General features: G+C 47.7%; 2 protein-coding genes and 1 pseudogene across 2 annotated transcripts; 2 read left to right on the top strand and 1 right to left on the bottom strand.

Moving 5' to 3' along the window:
* Positions 1 to 1,128: 1,128 nt before the first annotated feature.
* LOC133924362 (probable inactive receptor kinase RLK902) lies at positions 1,129 to 3,734 on the top strand. The gene is made up of 2 exons (XM_062369855.1): positions 1,129 to 2,826; positions 2,915 to 3,734. The coding sequence occupies exons 1-2, from the start codon at positions 1,467 to 1,469 to the stop codon at positions 3,574 to 3,576; spliced, it is 2,022 nt and encodes a 673-aa protein (XP_062225839.1). The 5' UTR covers positions 1,129 to 1,466; the 3' UTR covers positions 3,577 to 3,734.
* A 4,579-nt stretch (positions 3,735 to 8,313) lies between these two features.
* On the top strand, positions 8,314 to 9,532 carry LOC133924361 (prohibitin-3, mitochondrial-like). Its single transcript, XM_062369854.1, has one exon. It carries the CDS (start codon positions 8,461 to 8,463, stop codon positions 9,313 to 9,315), a length of 855 nt encoding a protein of 284 aa, XP_062225838.1. The 5' UTR covers positions 8,314 to 8,460; the 3' UTR covers positions 9,316 to 9,532.
* Positions 9,533 to 11,257: 1,725 nt separating this feature from the next.
* LOC133923534 (14-3-3-like protein GF14-12) lies at positions 11,258 to 13,238 on the bottom strand (annotated as a pseudogene).
* Between the last annotated feature and the right edge of the window lie 1,108 nt (positions 13,239 to 14,346).

Below are 14,346 nucleotides of genomic sequence, written 5' to 3'. Positions count from 1 at the left end.
GGTTCCCTAAATGGGACATCAGAAGATCCTCCTCAACATTGTAGGCTTTATATTATGCCTTATGAGTAGCTTTGGCCTGAAAAATGACCGAAATAATGGACCAATTTTTGTTGTGAAATCTGTGATCAATTCTGGCTTCAGCTCGGTTAGGACTTCCGAAAAGTGCTGATAAGATCTGAACAAACCCACTGACGTTGACAACATCACGCACACGACGCAACGTAAGTTCAGACAAGTGAAGAAAGTAAGGGAAAAGTATGTGACCGACCGTCGCTGTTGTAGGTCGTTTGGTCCCGTGGTACACGGCTTAACTGAAAGGCACAAGTTAGTAGCTTCAGAGTTACTACCTCAGTGATGACGGTGATAACCGATCATCACGCGCACTTGCTCCAAACTTTCCCTACGATTACACCATGATGACATTTTTATTATAGGCCACCAATGCGCCCACTGACTGACGGTTACGGCTCCAGGACTTGGTCCAACATCTATTTACTTTTGCATGCTTCCTAATCTTCATACATGAAATCACAGTTGGTTTCAAGCGACGTTGAAGTAAAGAAGCCGAAAAGGTTTAGCGGTAGGGGCTCGATTTCTAACGGGATTCTCCATCGGTGCACGGTGGTAGGACGGGAGTGAGCAGAGATAGTTCAGTGTAGCTAGGTTAATGCGATGGCTGGTGACACCGATGGATTTGACGGTGGAAGCTCTAGTGAAGAGACTGAAGACAGATGAGAGACGGGGACGAGAACACAAGATGCTGATGCAGTTGGATCCGCGGGCTGAAGGTGATGCTGACACAAGCGGGAGGTTGAAGATTTGTAGCACCATTGGATCTCCATGTTACAAGCGAGACGTGTTGATTGGGAAAAAAAAAAGAAAAAAGAACAGGCATCTGTCATATACCATCACCCTTACTTTTGTCGTGTAATGCCAACAGAAGCCCTGCATCCATTCTGTTGCATCCATGGCCAAGACCAGGAGAACTGACCTAGCATTGTCCTTCTTTGCAGAGTTACAGTAGGAATGTGATGTTGTTTTTCTGTTGATACAAATCCAAACCAGATACTGCAATTGCGTGCGCCATATCACACACTGTAAGTGCTGTACTACTTGGTGTTACTATCAATCTATCATTGTCAGCACCTATGATCTTAGGACGAACCGCCGCCAGGGCTACAGGATTTTCTCTCCCGTCTAGCACTTGATCCGAAGCGTCGAACGTCACATCGGGCGGTGTAGAAAACGTCCGAATCTCACGGTGTAGTTGCAATACCGTTGTGGTGTGGATTCCTCCACTCCCTCCCCTGCCAGCTAAAAACCTGCCACTTAACAAACACAGCATTGGAAGAAAGCTTCTTTCCAATATTCCACTTTCTTGTTTCCTCCCTCCTTTCCTCCTCTTCCTCCCCTGCCCGCCCCCGCATGGTGTGATCAGCCGAGAAAAAGGCGCGACCCATCAAGACATGCTCCCGCCGAGCGCCACCGTGCTGGTGCTGGTGCTACTCCTGGTCCTGGTCCTGGCCGCCGGTGCGGCCTGGGGCGCCAATGACCTGGCCTCGGACACCGCGGAGCTGCAGGCCTTCCTCGCGCCGTTCGGGTCGGCGACCGTGTCCTGGAACTCGTCCCAGCCGACGTGCTCCTGGACGGGCATCGTCTGCATCGGCGGCCGTGTCACAGAGATCCACCTCCCAGGGGATGGACTCCGGGGTACGCTCCCCGTGGGCGCCCTCGGTGGCCTCACCAAGCTCGCCGTGCTGTCGCTGCGGTTCAATGCGCTCTCCGGCCCGCTGCCGCCGGACCTAGCGTCCTGCCTCGAGCTACGGATCATCAACCTGCAGTCCAACCTTCTCTCCGGAGAGCTCCCGGCGGCTGTGCTGGCGCTACCGGCGTTGACGCAGCTCAACCTCGCGGACAACCGCTTCTCGGGAAGAATACCGCCGGCCATTGCCAAGAACGGGAGGCTGCAGCTGCTCTACCTGAACGGCAACCTCCTCACCGGAGACCTGCCGATCGTCAGCATGCCATCGCTCACCTCTTTAAATGTCTCCTTCAACAACCTCACCGGCGAGATACCCGGAAGCTTCGGCGGCATGCCGGCGACGTCTTTCCTCGGCATGCCGTTGTGTGGCAAGCCGCTCCCGCCATGCCGAGCACCAAGTTCGCAACCACCGTCGCAGTCTCCCGCGCTCCCACCCGTAGCAGCGGTCTCGGCAGACAACCGCACGCGAGGGGGGCGCCACCTCGCCGGCGGTGCCATCGCCGGCATTGTGATCGGGTGCGCGTTTGGCTTCTTGCTCATAGCAGCCGTTCTCGTCCTCGTGTGTGGCGCTGTGCGGCGGAAGCCAAGAACGACCTACCGCGGCCAGGACGCCGTCGCGGCGGAGCTGGCCCTGCACAGCAAAGAGGCAATGAGCCCAAACGGCTACACTCCGCGGGTCTCCGACGCGCGGCCGCCGCCGCCGCCGCCTTCAGTGCCACCCGCCGTCGCCCCCGCCGCCGTGGGGCGGAAGAAGCTTTTCTTCTTCGGGAGGATTCCTCGGCCCTACGACCTCGAGGACCTGCTGCGCGCGTCGGCCGAGGTTCTTGGCAAGGGCACGTACGGCACCACATACAAGGCCGCGATCGAGTCCGGACCAGTCATGGCGGTGAAGCGCCTCAAGGAGACCTCGTTGCCGGAGCGCGAGTTCAGGGACAAGATCGCGGCGATTGGCGGGATTGATCATCCCAACGTCGTGCCCCTGCAGGCCTACTACTTCAGCAAGGACGAGAGGCTCATGGTGTACGAGTTCGTGGCCATGGGCAGCCTCTCCTCGATGCTTCATGGTACGCGCTCAGTGTTTTTGTCAAGCAATCCTCTCTGTTTTCGATGTTCGAATTGAAAGAGATTTTCGGACGGAGTTGGTAATCGCAGGCAACCGTGGCTCCGGCCGGTCGCCGCTGAGCTGGGAGTCGAGGAGGCGCATCGCGCTGGCCTCCGCCCGCGGCCTCGAGTTCATTCACGCCACGGGCTCCATGGTCACGCATGGCAACATCAAGTCCTCGAACATCCTCCTCAGCCAGTCGGTGGACGCGCGCGTGGCCGACCACGGCCTCGCGCACCTCGTCGGCCCCGCGGGCGCGCCGTCGACACGCATCGCGGGCTACCGCGCGCCCGAGGTGGTGGCGGACCCACGCAGGCTCTCGCAGAAGGCTGACGTGTATAGCTTCGGCGTGATGCTCCTGGAGCTGCTCACGGGGAAGGCCCCCACGCACGCCGTGCTGCACGACGAGGGCGTCGACCTCCCGCGGTGGGCGCGGTCCGTGGTGAAGGAGGAGTGGACGTCCGAGGTGTTCGACACGGCGCTGCTCAGGCACCCGGGCGCCGAGGAAGAGATGGTGGAGATGCTGCGGCTGGCCATGGACTGCACTGTGCCGGTCCCCGACCAACGGCCGGCGATGCCGGAGATCGTGGCGCGCATCGAGGAGCTCGGCGGCACGGGTTCGGCGTCGACGGCGCGGTCCGGCCGGAGCGCGTCCATAGACGAGGCTGACGATCGGCCGCTGAGGCCCACCGGCTCGATCCGTCAGAGTTGAGGTCCAAATCCGATCACTCCGGTCCAAGTCAGGCAACATAGTGATCATTCGGTAACTCATGAAAGGTTTTGAAAGAAAAAATGAGATATTTTTCCTCTGTCTTCTTGCGCTTGTCTTAGGGCGTCACCGTGTGCTGTTATTCTTTGAAGTTTCATGAATCTCTTGGTGCTTTTTCCTGAATTATTTTTGTTTAGCCGTGTGTGCTGATGGTGTTGAATTGGTGATAGGAGAAGCCTTTGATGCAACATATAATTTAAACTATAAAGCCACCAATATGTTTGGTGTTGAGAATCACATCTAACGTCTCCCAATTGAATCCACCGCCTCCAACGTCTCACTGCAGGTTCTGCTGATCTGCGTCACGTTTCGCATATGGAAATAATTGGTTGGCAATATCAATCAATTTTGAAACATACAATTAATAGACGTTATTAATATTACAAAGTATTAATATACTATTATTTCTTTCTATCGGTATCAATAACTAGAATCAATCTACATCTTCTATAATAAATAGGCATAAAATACAAAAGTTATGCATGAGCTTTTGACGTCTTTCTCTTAATCACACGGTTCAAATTTGTTGCCCCTCTATACTGTGCACAAGAGGTTTGCTTAATTTCATATCTTTTCTTTTGTTACTTTCTTTCTCTTGGTAAAGATGAATATATTTTTTTTATCTTAAGTTGTTAAGTTTTTAGAAATGAATCCTCATATTTTTGTTTTCAATTATTTTTTATCGTGAAAATAGTTACCTCTGTTATAATATTATTGATTGCGCGTATATGATGACTGTAGTTACTTAGTTACTACCAGTACCTGATCCATGTTCAATGGAAAAGTAGGTTGTGAGTATAATCTCAGCCGCTTTCGTGTTTGATCGTGTGTGTCATATCTCGTCACCTAACAACTGCGCCAAGAAAACCGGACTTGCTTTTGCGCTAGTAGTACTTGCTGCATTCACTGAGCGTTCTGAATAATCCGTGCATCCAATTGTTAATAGTAACTGTCTGAAATCAGAAGCGGAAACTGTTCCTGTGCAGTCAGTGACAGCTTCGCAGGTAATCTTCAGAGTTCAGACGACCCATGCGGCCATGCCTCGAGCAGCGACCGAGTCGAACGACAATAACATCTCTAATCATATTCTCTTTATTTCATTTACTTTTTTTATTTTTATTTTATATTTTATTTTATCTTCAACAGTTTTATTTCGAAAGAATCGTGAAGAAAAAATAGAGAATCTTATTTTGAAGGGAATAATTTTAAAAATTATTTCGTGACAAGAACCATAAAGTGAAACCGTTAAAACGCTAAAAAGAAAAAAAAATCCTTCTCAACAAGATTTTCATCCAATAAAAAAACCGTTCACTATAGTCTTAGTCGCAGACTTGGATGCAGTTTGGCCTCTTCGACATCACAAAATAGCAGGGAACTCCAGAAAGCAACGAGGACACGGCTGTTCGTCGGCAGCATATCAGATTGTCCCCGAGATAGGAACTGCTCCAACGACGTCGACGCGCGATCGTACTTGCCGACCACAACTCCCACCCGGGCATCCTCTCCTTCCTTCAATCCCCGAACGAAAATTATAACAGGAGGAGAACAGGGATGCTGGGGAGCTGGATAGATCATGCACGCCCTGTCATATTAGTTGTCAGGCTTTTAAAAAGATCGAGCAGAGCCCGAGTCGCTTCCCCACTACGAATCCGCAACAATCAATGGGCGATTTTCCGGCAATAATGACTGCCGTTGCATTATTGCTTCCCCGGTACAGCTCGGGCACCGATTCGGTCCGTGCTGTTCTCCTCTGCCACGCTTTCTTCAGAGCAGCAAAGGCGCTTTCAGGCTGCTGATCTGATGAGTCGTGCAGGTTTCAGTACTAGCAACGAGCTGGGAGACAAATGAAGGTTGTGTTTCAGTACTAGTTAGAGGGATATTTTTAGATGAGAGGTGGTCATATATTGTGTTTTTAGTGTTTCATCGGAGAGTAAGCTGGATGCGATAGTCATTCAGAGGAAATATTTTATCTGATGTTAGATGAACTTATTCGTCCAAAACTTCTGGACAGAGCTATTCATGTCCTATATAAGTTTTATCTTTATTGATATGGTATATTCTAATTGTTTAGAGTTAAATATATTTTTTTATCAGCACAATTTAAATAATATTATCTCATAATTTGTTTATCTGATTTGCGATACGATGGTACCATTATATTTATTATAATTAAATCAATAAAATAAGATCTTGGTGATTATATTTTAATAAAAACTAAATATATGACAAGTGAGTACTGCTAAATTTTGGCTAATCTTATCCAAATTCTATTCATCCAACTAAAAAACATTAGGTCGTCATTCTATATTAAAAAAAATTTGAATCGGCTCCTATAACAAAATATGAATAGTTATATCTCATTTAATTTTGTCCTCTGAACAAACGTAACTGTGCATGGCATGGAAGGAGCTGCATGTTGCGCTGTGCAAGGCAAGGGTCGTGGGGAGCAGTAATGGATGCTGGCTTCGGAACGATGCAACCAACGCCCACGCGAGGCTGCGGCTGCACGGCCCGGTCGGTCGATCGCCTTGCCGCTGTGCCGGGGTCCCCGCCGGCTGGGTTGGGACCTGGGACCGGTGCAGTGGCCTGCGGGACGGAGGGATGGAGCCCGTCCAGCCTCAGCAGCTGCACTTGGCAAGTGCGTGCCACCATGTGCCGGGCGGCGAGGGGTGTCCCTCCGCAACAGCGCCGCGTCGCCTCCGTCGATGTGCCTTTGCAGTACGGCGGTGCGTAGTGCGTACGCGTGCGCTACCGCGTCGGTGTTTAACACTTTGCTGCCTGGGTGGCAGGCATGCGCTGCTGCCGCTACTATCCCATGGTACGAGCCCACGGCCGCACGGTCGCCGTGGTTGTAAGGACGATGAGAATTGCCACTAGCCCATGTACGAACCAGTGTTGGGTCGTTGGCCCATCAGCCGGCACGGGCACGGAGACATTGTTGCCCAAGAAACTTCGATTTTTTTCTATATTTTCTAAAAAAGAAATTTATAAAGCTATGCGTCCGTTTTGGATTTTGACAGAAATAGACTTCTCTAGCCTATCAGTGAGCGGCAAGTAAAAATCACCCACTAAGGCCCTGTTTGTTTCAGTTTCGGATTCTGGCTTTCAGCTTTTATAATCCGAAGCTGAAACAAACATACAGCTTTTGGTTATAGCTTTTTAAAATCTGCTAGTTGGATTGTGAGAATCTGAGAAGCTGGTTTTTCTCAGCTTTTGATAGATTGTGAAAGTCCATTTTACTAAACTGTTCATTAAATTTTTTAGAATCTACAGTTTAAAAGTTTTTCACAATCCAGCTTTTAATAATTCAGTTTTTATAAACTGCTTTTCAGAATCTCTAGTTGAAACAAACAGGTCCTAAGAGAGCGGGTGGTTGACTTGTATGCCAACCGGGACAAAGAGAGCCTGTTGTCGTGGCCTGGAGCTTCTCCCGTGCCACCCACCGCGTGTTGTCCTCATCATCCTTGTCGCCACGGCTTGCCACAAAGCTTCGAAACAAGTCATCCGAGTCCACATGCAGCGACCGCGAGATGGACGCTGCCTTGTACAGTTCCAATGGGCAAGAGGGTAGTGTTGCGAGGCCCATGCTCACTTCTAGCCCACCCAACAGGCAAGAAGTTGTTTTGCCTCAGTGGCAGCCTAAGGGCCTGTTTGTTTCAGCTAGAGATTCTGAAAAGCAGCTTATAAAAGCTGGATTGTTAAAAGCTGGATTGTGAAAAGCTGGATTGTGAAAAGCTTTTAGACTGTAGATTCTAAAAAAATTTAATGGACAGTTTAGTAAAATGGACTTTCACAATCTATCAAAAGCTGAGAAAAACCAGCTTCTCAGATTATCACAATCCAACCAGCAGATTTTAAAAAGCTATAACCAAAAGCTGCCTGTTTGTTTCAGCTTCGGATTATAAAAGCTGAAAGGCAGAATCCGAAGCTGAAACAAACAGGGCCTAACACATGGCCTCATCTTGTCCTGTGATTGGGTGGGAAGAAAACCCACCGGAGGGCTATTTTTTAACCTTCCGTTTGTTCAATGGGCAATTTTCCCTTTCAACCCACTAAACGAGCGGGAGGAGTTTACTTTCATCAAATTTCAAAACAACCACATAGTTTTGTAATTTTATTTTTTACTAAATATAGAAAAAACTACCATCCGTGCGTTACAACGAAAACAAAAATATTGAATGTGGTAACATTAAGCACAAACTCAAGATATAGAGATGTGGATGAAACGTGATAGTTCTGCTGAACGAATATGTCGGAAGTGATGTCTTAGTTTTATTTTAGATGAGATATGAAAACAGATGAAAAGATTATTTACTAATTTTTTTCTTAACTTTTTTATTTTTATTTATAAAATGGGTCTCGGATCCGTAGCTATTATGACTAGAGGATGAGAATAGATAAAAGAATAAATAAATTATTCAAATTTAATTTTTTTTATTAAATAAGAGAAAAATAGTGATAAAAAAATAATACGAGAACTAACTTATCTTTTATACATTAGAGAAAATTCCTTGCATGGCGCCGAAATAACGGCCCACATCCGCGAAGGACCGTCCAAACGCAACACAAAACTCAGACAAGTTTTCTTTCTTCTTTCCCAAACCAAAAACCGGAACGGGGCCCCACCTGCCATCGACGCAGACCGCCGTTTCCCACCTTCTTATCTCTCAAGAAATGGACCCAGCACGCAATAAACCCCCACAAAACCCACGAAAAGCACACCCAGATCCATACGCCCGCCGCCCCCAAACCGAATCCCCTCCTCGCTAGGGTTTTGCCCCAGCGCCGCCCCGCTCCCCAAATCCCCCCGCACACCCGAAAGGCGACATGGCCGGCGGTCCTGCGGCGGTGTCGTTCCTGACCAACATCGCGAAGGCTGCGGCAGGGCTCGGCGCCGCGGCCTCCCTCCTCTCCGCGTCGCTCTACACCGTCGACGGCGGCGAGCGCGCCGTCATCTTCGACCGGTTCCGCGGGGTGCTGCCGGAGACCGTCACCGAGGGCACCCACTTCCTCGTGCCGTGGCTCCAGAAGCCCTACATCTTCGACATCCGCACGCGGCCGCACAACTTCTCCTCCAACTCAGGCACCAAGGACCTCCAGATGGTCAACCTCACGCTCCGCCTCCTCTCCCGCCCCGACGTCGACCACCTCCCCACCATCTTCACCTCCCTCGGCCTAGAGTACGATGACAAGGTGCTCCCTTCCATCGGCAACGAGGTGCTCAAGGCCGTCGTCGCCCAGTTCAACGCCGACCAGCTCCTCACCGATCGCCCCCACGTCTCCGCCCTTGTCCGCGACGCGCTCATCCGCCGCGCTCGCGAGTTCAACATCATCCTCGACGACGTCGCCATCACCCACCTCTCCTACGGTATCGAGTTCTCGCAGGCAGTTGAGAAGAAGCAGGTCGCGCAGCAGGAGGCTGAGCGCTCCAAGTTCCTCGTCGCCAAGGCGGAGCAGGAGAGGCGCGCGGCAATCGTGCGCGCCGAGGGAGAGAGCGAGTCCGCTCGGCTCATCTCAGAGGCCACGGCGATAGCTGGGACAGGGCTGATCGAGCTGAGGAGGATCGAGGCGGCCAGGGAGATTGCTGCAGAGCTGGCCCGCTCGCCGAATGTTGCATACATTCCTTCTGGGGACAACGGTCGGATGCTGCTCGGTCTTAATGCCGCCGGATTTGGCCGGTGATTTACCTTTCTGTTTTACGTATTTAGTTGCTTAAGCATCCGTCTCTGTTATGCATGACTGAAGTGGTGGTACGGAGAACAATGATATGTGCTACTTTTGCTTTGTGTTAAGTTTTGATGTCTTGCCACTAAATGTGTTAGTCTTGCGGTCCAAATAAGATCTGGGTCTGGACATATTTACGATTTGTTGGGTTAATGCGACCAGCTGTTGTTGTTGACTCTGCATTCTAATTACACACCGTGATGCATTCTCCTGTTGATTTCATTGCTATCTAACCTTTCAGATTTGAAGATCTATTTTAATAGCCATCTGATTTGTTTCCTGCATGATGTCTTGTCTTAATATTCTCTTATATTCTTTCATTATCAACTTTCAAATATATATCTCTAATTTGATTAATGCCTTGTTGAGTAATTGAGTTTATAGTTGTCTTAACTCTAGCTGTTGTAAATCACTCCACGTAGGCCTTAGTTTGTTTCTCTCTATTAGTTTGTCAGTTTATTGCCGCATGACATATTAGGTCTCTTAAAATTCGATTGCTTTGTCAATGCTGTCATCTGATTGATTATTTACACTTGTGATACATACCCTGTTTTGCAGTTCATGAACTGTTATTGTTTAGGAGTATATGTACCATTCCTGTACGGATCAATGCATAGTCTATTCCTTTATGGAGCTATCATCAGGTTAATTTGAAGATTGTTCATGTTTTACAAGGATCAATTCTTGATATGAAAGTGCATGGTAGGTGGATGTTTTTAGTTCAGCAATATGGTTTAAGCATGCTCTATTGTGGTCTAGTGTATTGTTGGATTTAAGCTTTACGATATGGTTTAAGCATGCTCTATTGAGGTCTAGTGTATTGTTGGATTTAAGCTTCACCATATGGCCTAGGAATGACCTAGCTGATGCATTTCAGCATAAAATGGGAAATGCTTTGCGTACCACCATTTGAGTACAACTCGAGTGTAACCATGCATTCAAACCATCTGATGCATTTATGAGCTTTCATCCAAGTGATTCCAGCCATTAGATCTTATTTATCAGCACGTTTGTTCATAACCTGTTCTCTGATGGGCAAGTACTTATTCGTGTTTTGAGTGCGTTTCTGGTATTTTCGGAATGGCCGATGAATGCTCTCTTATCTTTTGTATGCCAGCCTTTGGTTTTAGCCTTCACCATCGATACTAAGCTATACGATAGCAGTTTAGTCACTAGATTCGTGCATGATGTGTTGTTATGGGATTCCATAGTTGTAACCTGTGCTAACTTGCAAATTGTAATGCTCTACCAGCAATCTTATAGGGCAAATAATTCTGTCACTTGCATATTGTGACTGCTTGCGGTTGTAGCCTTGCTCTTGTGTTTGATATTAGAACTCATTGTTCAGCTCTGGCTACTCCCAGGTCTAATTCATGTATTGGCGGTTTTACTGTGGTTCTAGAATTCTTTGTTGCGTCGGCCTCCTGCAATGTTTCCTGATTATCTACATCACACACTGTTTCTTTTGGCCCATTGCTGGTAAGACTGGTCATGCTAGAAGTGCCAAGCAATAGTTGATTATTTTTGTTTTGAGCCGTTGCTTTTGAGATTGGTCACGTTAGTAGTGCCAACCACCCGAGGTGTGCTATGCCATTTGAGAATCGCTATGCGATGAATGGAATTCCTGGGGCTGTGATTTCAAGAAAATTCCGCTTATCTAATGTTTTCTGGATGTCTGCTGGGTTGATTTGAGAATTGCTATGCGATTAATGGAATTCCTGGGGCCGTGATTTCAAGAAAATGGCGCGCATCTCATGGCGTCCCCCCCCCCAGCCGGACCAACGTCACATTTGGGGAGCCCCAAATTTTGCCGACAATAATCATAGCACGGCTACAGCGTCGCACCGGAGAAACCAGGATCCAGATCACATTGCGTAGTGTCATTACACAGTAGCAAACGCTAGCTACTAGTTTCCAGGGCACGTAAAGCCAGCTTTACTGCCGCTCACCGGACTTCGGTGCGGCCTCCCTGATCCCCGCAGGGTCCTCCTGAAGCCAAGCGCACCGAGTACAAATGGTTCAGGAGTCAGGATTATTTCAGGATACAAGAAGTGCGACCAGAATTGTCTGCTTGGAAAATGGATGTTACCGAGATTTCGGAAGTCCACAGGATCAAGTTATCACGGAGGAGTTGCATGATCAGAGCGCTGTCCTTGTAGGACTCCTCGCTCAGGGTGTCCAGCTCTGAGATGGCCTCATCAAATGCCTGCCAATCGCAAAGGAGGGAACATCAGCATGATGTCGCGTGTCAATGGTCTCCATAAATAAACAAAGGGAACTCTACATAATCAAAAAAATTATTCTTCTTTAAATTGTAGAAGACAGGATAGAATCATTTAAGCGCATGGGTTAAGCTATGATGTTTGAAAAGGGTACACCAATAGGATCCTTTTTCTAGTGGGCACACTCAGCACAACAGTTGACTAGCAATTCAAAGATGTCTCCCAACATACTGATTCCATGAAATTTCCACTGTTCTATGTGTCAATGACAGAATAGTAAGGAACCAAAATGTTAGGTTTCCTATCCATATCACAAACAAAGAGTGAACAAACCTACCCTCACATAAAAAGTACACATATTTTTTTACTGTAGGTATGACAACTAAAAGAAAATACAGTATCTATTACTGCAGTTGTGGTATCCCATATCTCCCGGGCTTTCTACTCCAGAAAAAAAGCAACGTAAAAGTGTCCCCAAAGTAAAGGAATGAGCTGCATTGAGTATAGAGATGCATAACGAAAAAGGGAAAATAGTGCAAATGGTCCTCTAGTGTGACAATCTTGTGATACATAACTAATGTACTGTGACGTATCACTGCCTCTTCTACTCAATTAAAAATGTTACTTAAATGTTGTCAAAACAGCATACATAATAGCAGAAGATATAAAACGCTAACAAAAGGAATACATGACATGAATCGCATGTTATAGACAATTCCGCTGGCTAAAGCTCACTACTAATTATCATAAAATGAAGATGTGTTGTGTTCATTATATAATCTCCACATCAACATCATCAAGAAGAGATCGGCAATTCCCTACCCAAACATTGCACATCCACAGAGATAATATATTAACAGAACATCTATTGATGCCGAAAAAACTAACCTGCTTTGCGAGACTGCAGGCACGATCAGGTGAGTTGAGAATCTCATAGTAGAACACTGAGAAGTTAAGTGCCAGCCCAAGCCTAATGGGGTGAGTTGGAGGCAGCTCAGCCAAAGCAATATCCTGATTGCAGCACAAACCAATTTTTTGTAGTAAAGTACATGTAGTAAAACGTGCAGTGAAAAAGAAAATAATGCAAGATCGATGCTTCCGAAACAAAATTTGACATGACAATCACGAAACGAAATAAAAGTTTGTTGACCTGGGCAGCCTTGTACGCCACCATGGTATTCTCAGCAGCATCATTTCTATCAGCCCCATTCTTGAACTCGGCGAGGTATCTAATTATCACAATTGATTCAGCCAAATGAAAACCACATCCCATAACAGAAGCAAATGTCTTACTGCGTATCATATTACCTGTAGTAGTCACCCTTCATCTTCAGGGGCGGTGGAAGAGGGCACAAGGTGTGATTCGAACAGCTTGGGGATGCCATCACAGATCTTGCATTTGTTAGCTCAGTCTCAAATCTTGCCGCGGTAATCCTTGATGAGTGTTACACGGTCCTCATTGCCTCGGCCCTCCTCCTGCTCAGTGGAGGAGATGATGCGCCACGAGGCACGGTGGGCTCCAATCACATTCTTGTATGCAACAGACAGGAGGTTGCGCATCTTCTCCATGAACTCGACCATCTCCTCGTACCTCTCAGCCTGTTCGGCGAGCTTGGCCATGTACACGTTCTCTTCACGGGAAAGCTCCGCTGATGCCATCTCTTCCACCATGGCGCATGTGGTCGGCGCAGGTGGAGCCATCAAGGCCGACACGACGTGGGGTGGGGTGGAGCGTGGCCCACACGCGGCGCGGCCTTACCTGCCCGCCTATGTTACCCGTAGTAGCGGTGATAAGGTAACTTTAATGATGGTAGATAGCAGCTAGTTTTTATTATTGTAATATGTAGAGTAAAGAGAAGTATGTGGGAGTAAAAATAAAACTGAAGTGAAGAGAAATCTTGCTTATATGGAGGGGAATCTTGGAAAGCTAATTTTTAAAGGAGAGAAAATAAGAGATATCTCTAAGCATTGTAAGATATGAAAAATTAAGAATGGAATCTTTTGAGAAGTGTGCTGAGAGAAGTAAGAGATATCAGATGGAGATAACCACTGGAGATACCCTAAGCCTGTCGAGCCTCCGACCCCACGCAGCGACAGCCTGAATGCGCTGGACTAGGGCGTCGCGGGGTGAAGAAAATGGTTCTTCTCGCACGGGCCGCAAAGCTGCTCGTGCTACTGCACGGTGGGCTCGTGTGGTTCGTTGGCTGCGTGACATCTGGCCGTGCGTCGGGTTCGGGTAAAAATTGGCGTGCGGGATGGGCTTGGCTAGCACGTCGACACACACGACAGCGGGGCAGGGAGCCAGGGAGGGGAGGGGTGCAAATGCCAAGAAGTATAACACATGGGACCACTATAAACCTGAAGTGCTACTAAAAATAGACCTCCAAGTCTCTTAAACTCTAAAAAACTTTGGTATCGCCTCTCATATAACTAGAGATGTAACTAAATAATCACCACATAGGAAAAAAATTTCTTCACACCAATAGTATTAAACATCCCAATAAACGAGGAGCATGCCTCAACCATCCATTCATGACACAACGAGACACACACAAACGATAGAATGACCAAGAGTCCGAACTGATAACACAACAGAAAAAAACACTAGATGGTGGTGGTTGTGCAACGGTCGTGCTGCTACCCATCCCGCATACTCGTCATCACCTCACGGTACATCAGAAAAGATAGTAAGGATGAGGTTCGAAAATCTCAGCAAGTTAATTACTTTAACAAACTATTAAGCTATAGTTAATTAAACATTCATCTT

Source organism: Phragmites australis, chromosome 7 (genome assembly GCF_958298935.1).
Source record: "Phragmites australis chromosome 7, lpPhrAust1.1, whole genome shotgun sequence".
NCBI classification, from domain to species: Eukaryota; Viridiplantae; Streptophyta; class Magnoliopsida; order Poales; family Poaceae; genus Phragmites; species Phragmites australis.
The sequence above is the reverse complement of the archived record's forward strand: the minus strand, read 5'-3'. Positions and strand labels throughout refer to the sequence as shown.

Bases quoted from the DNA above. Each gene is read 5' to 3' on its own strand.
- LOC133924362 (XM_062369855.1), top strand. From the start codon at position 1,467: ATGCTCCCGCCGAGCGCCACCGTGCTGGTGCTGGTGCTACTCCTGGTC. The intron at 2,827-2,914 runs GTACGCGCTCAG...TGGTAATCGCAG, and splicing joins CCTCTCCTCGATGCTTCATG to GCAACCGTGGCTCCGGCCGG.
- LOC133924361 (XM_062369854.1), top strand. From the start codon at position 8,461: ATGGCCGGCGGTCCTGCGGCGGTGTCGTTCCTGACCAACATCGCGAAG.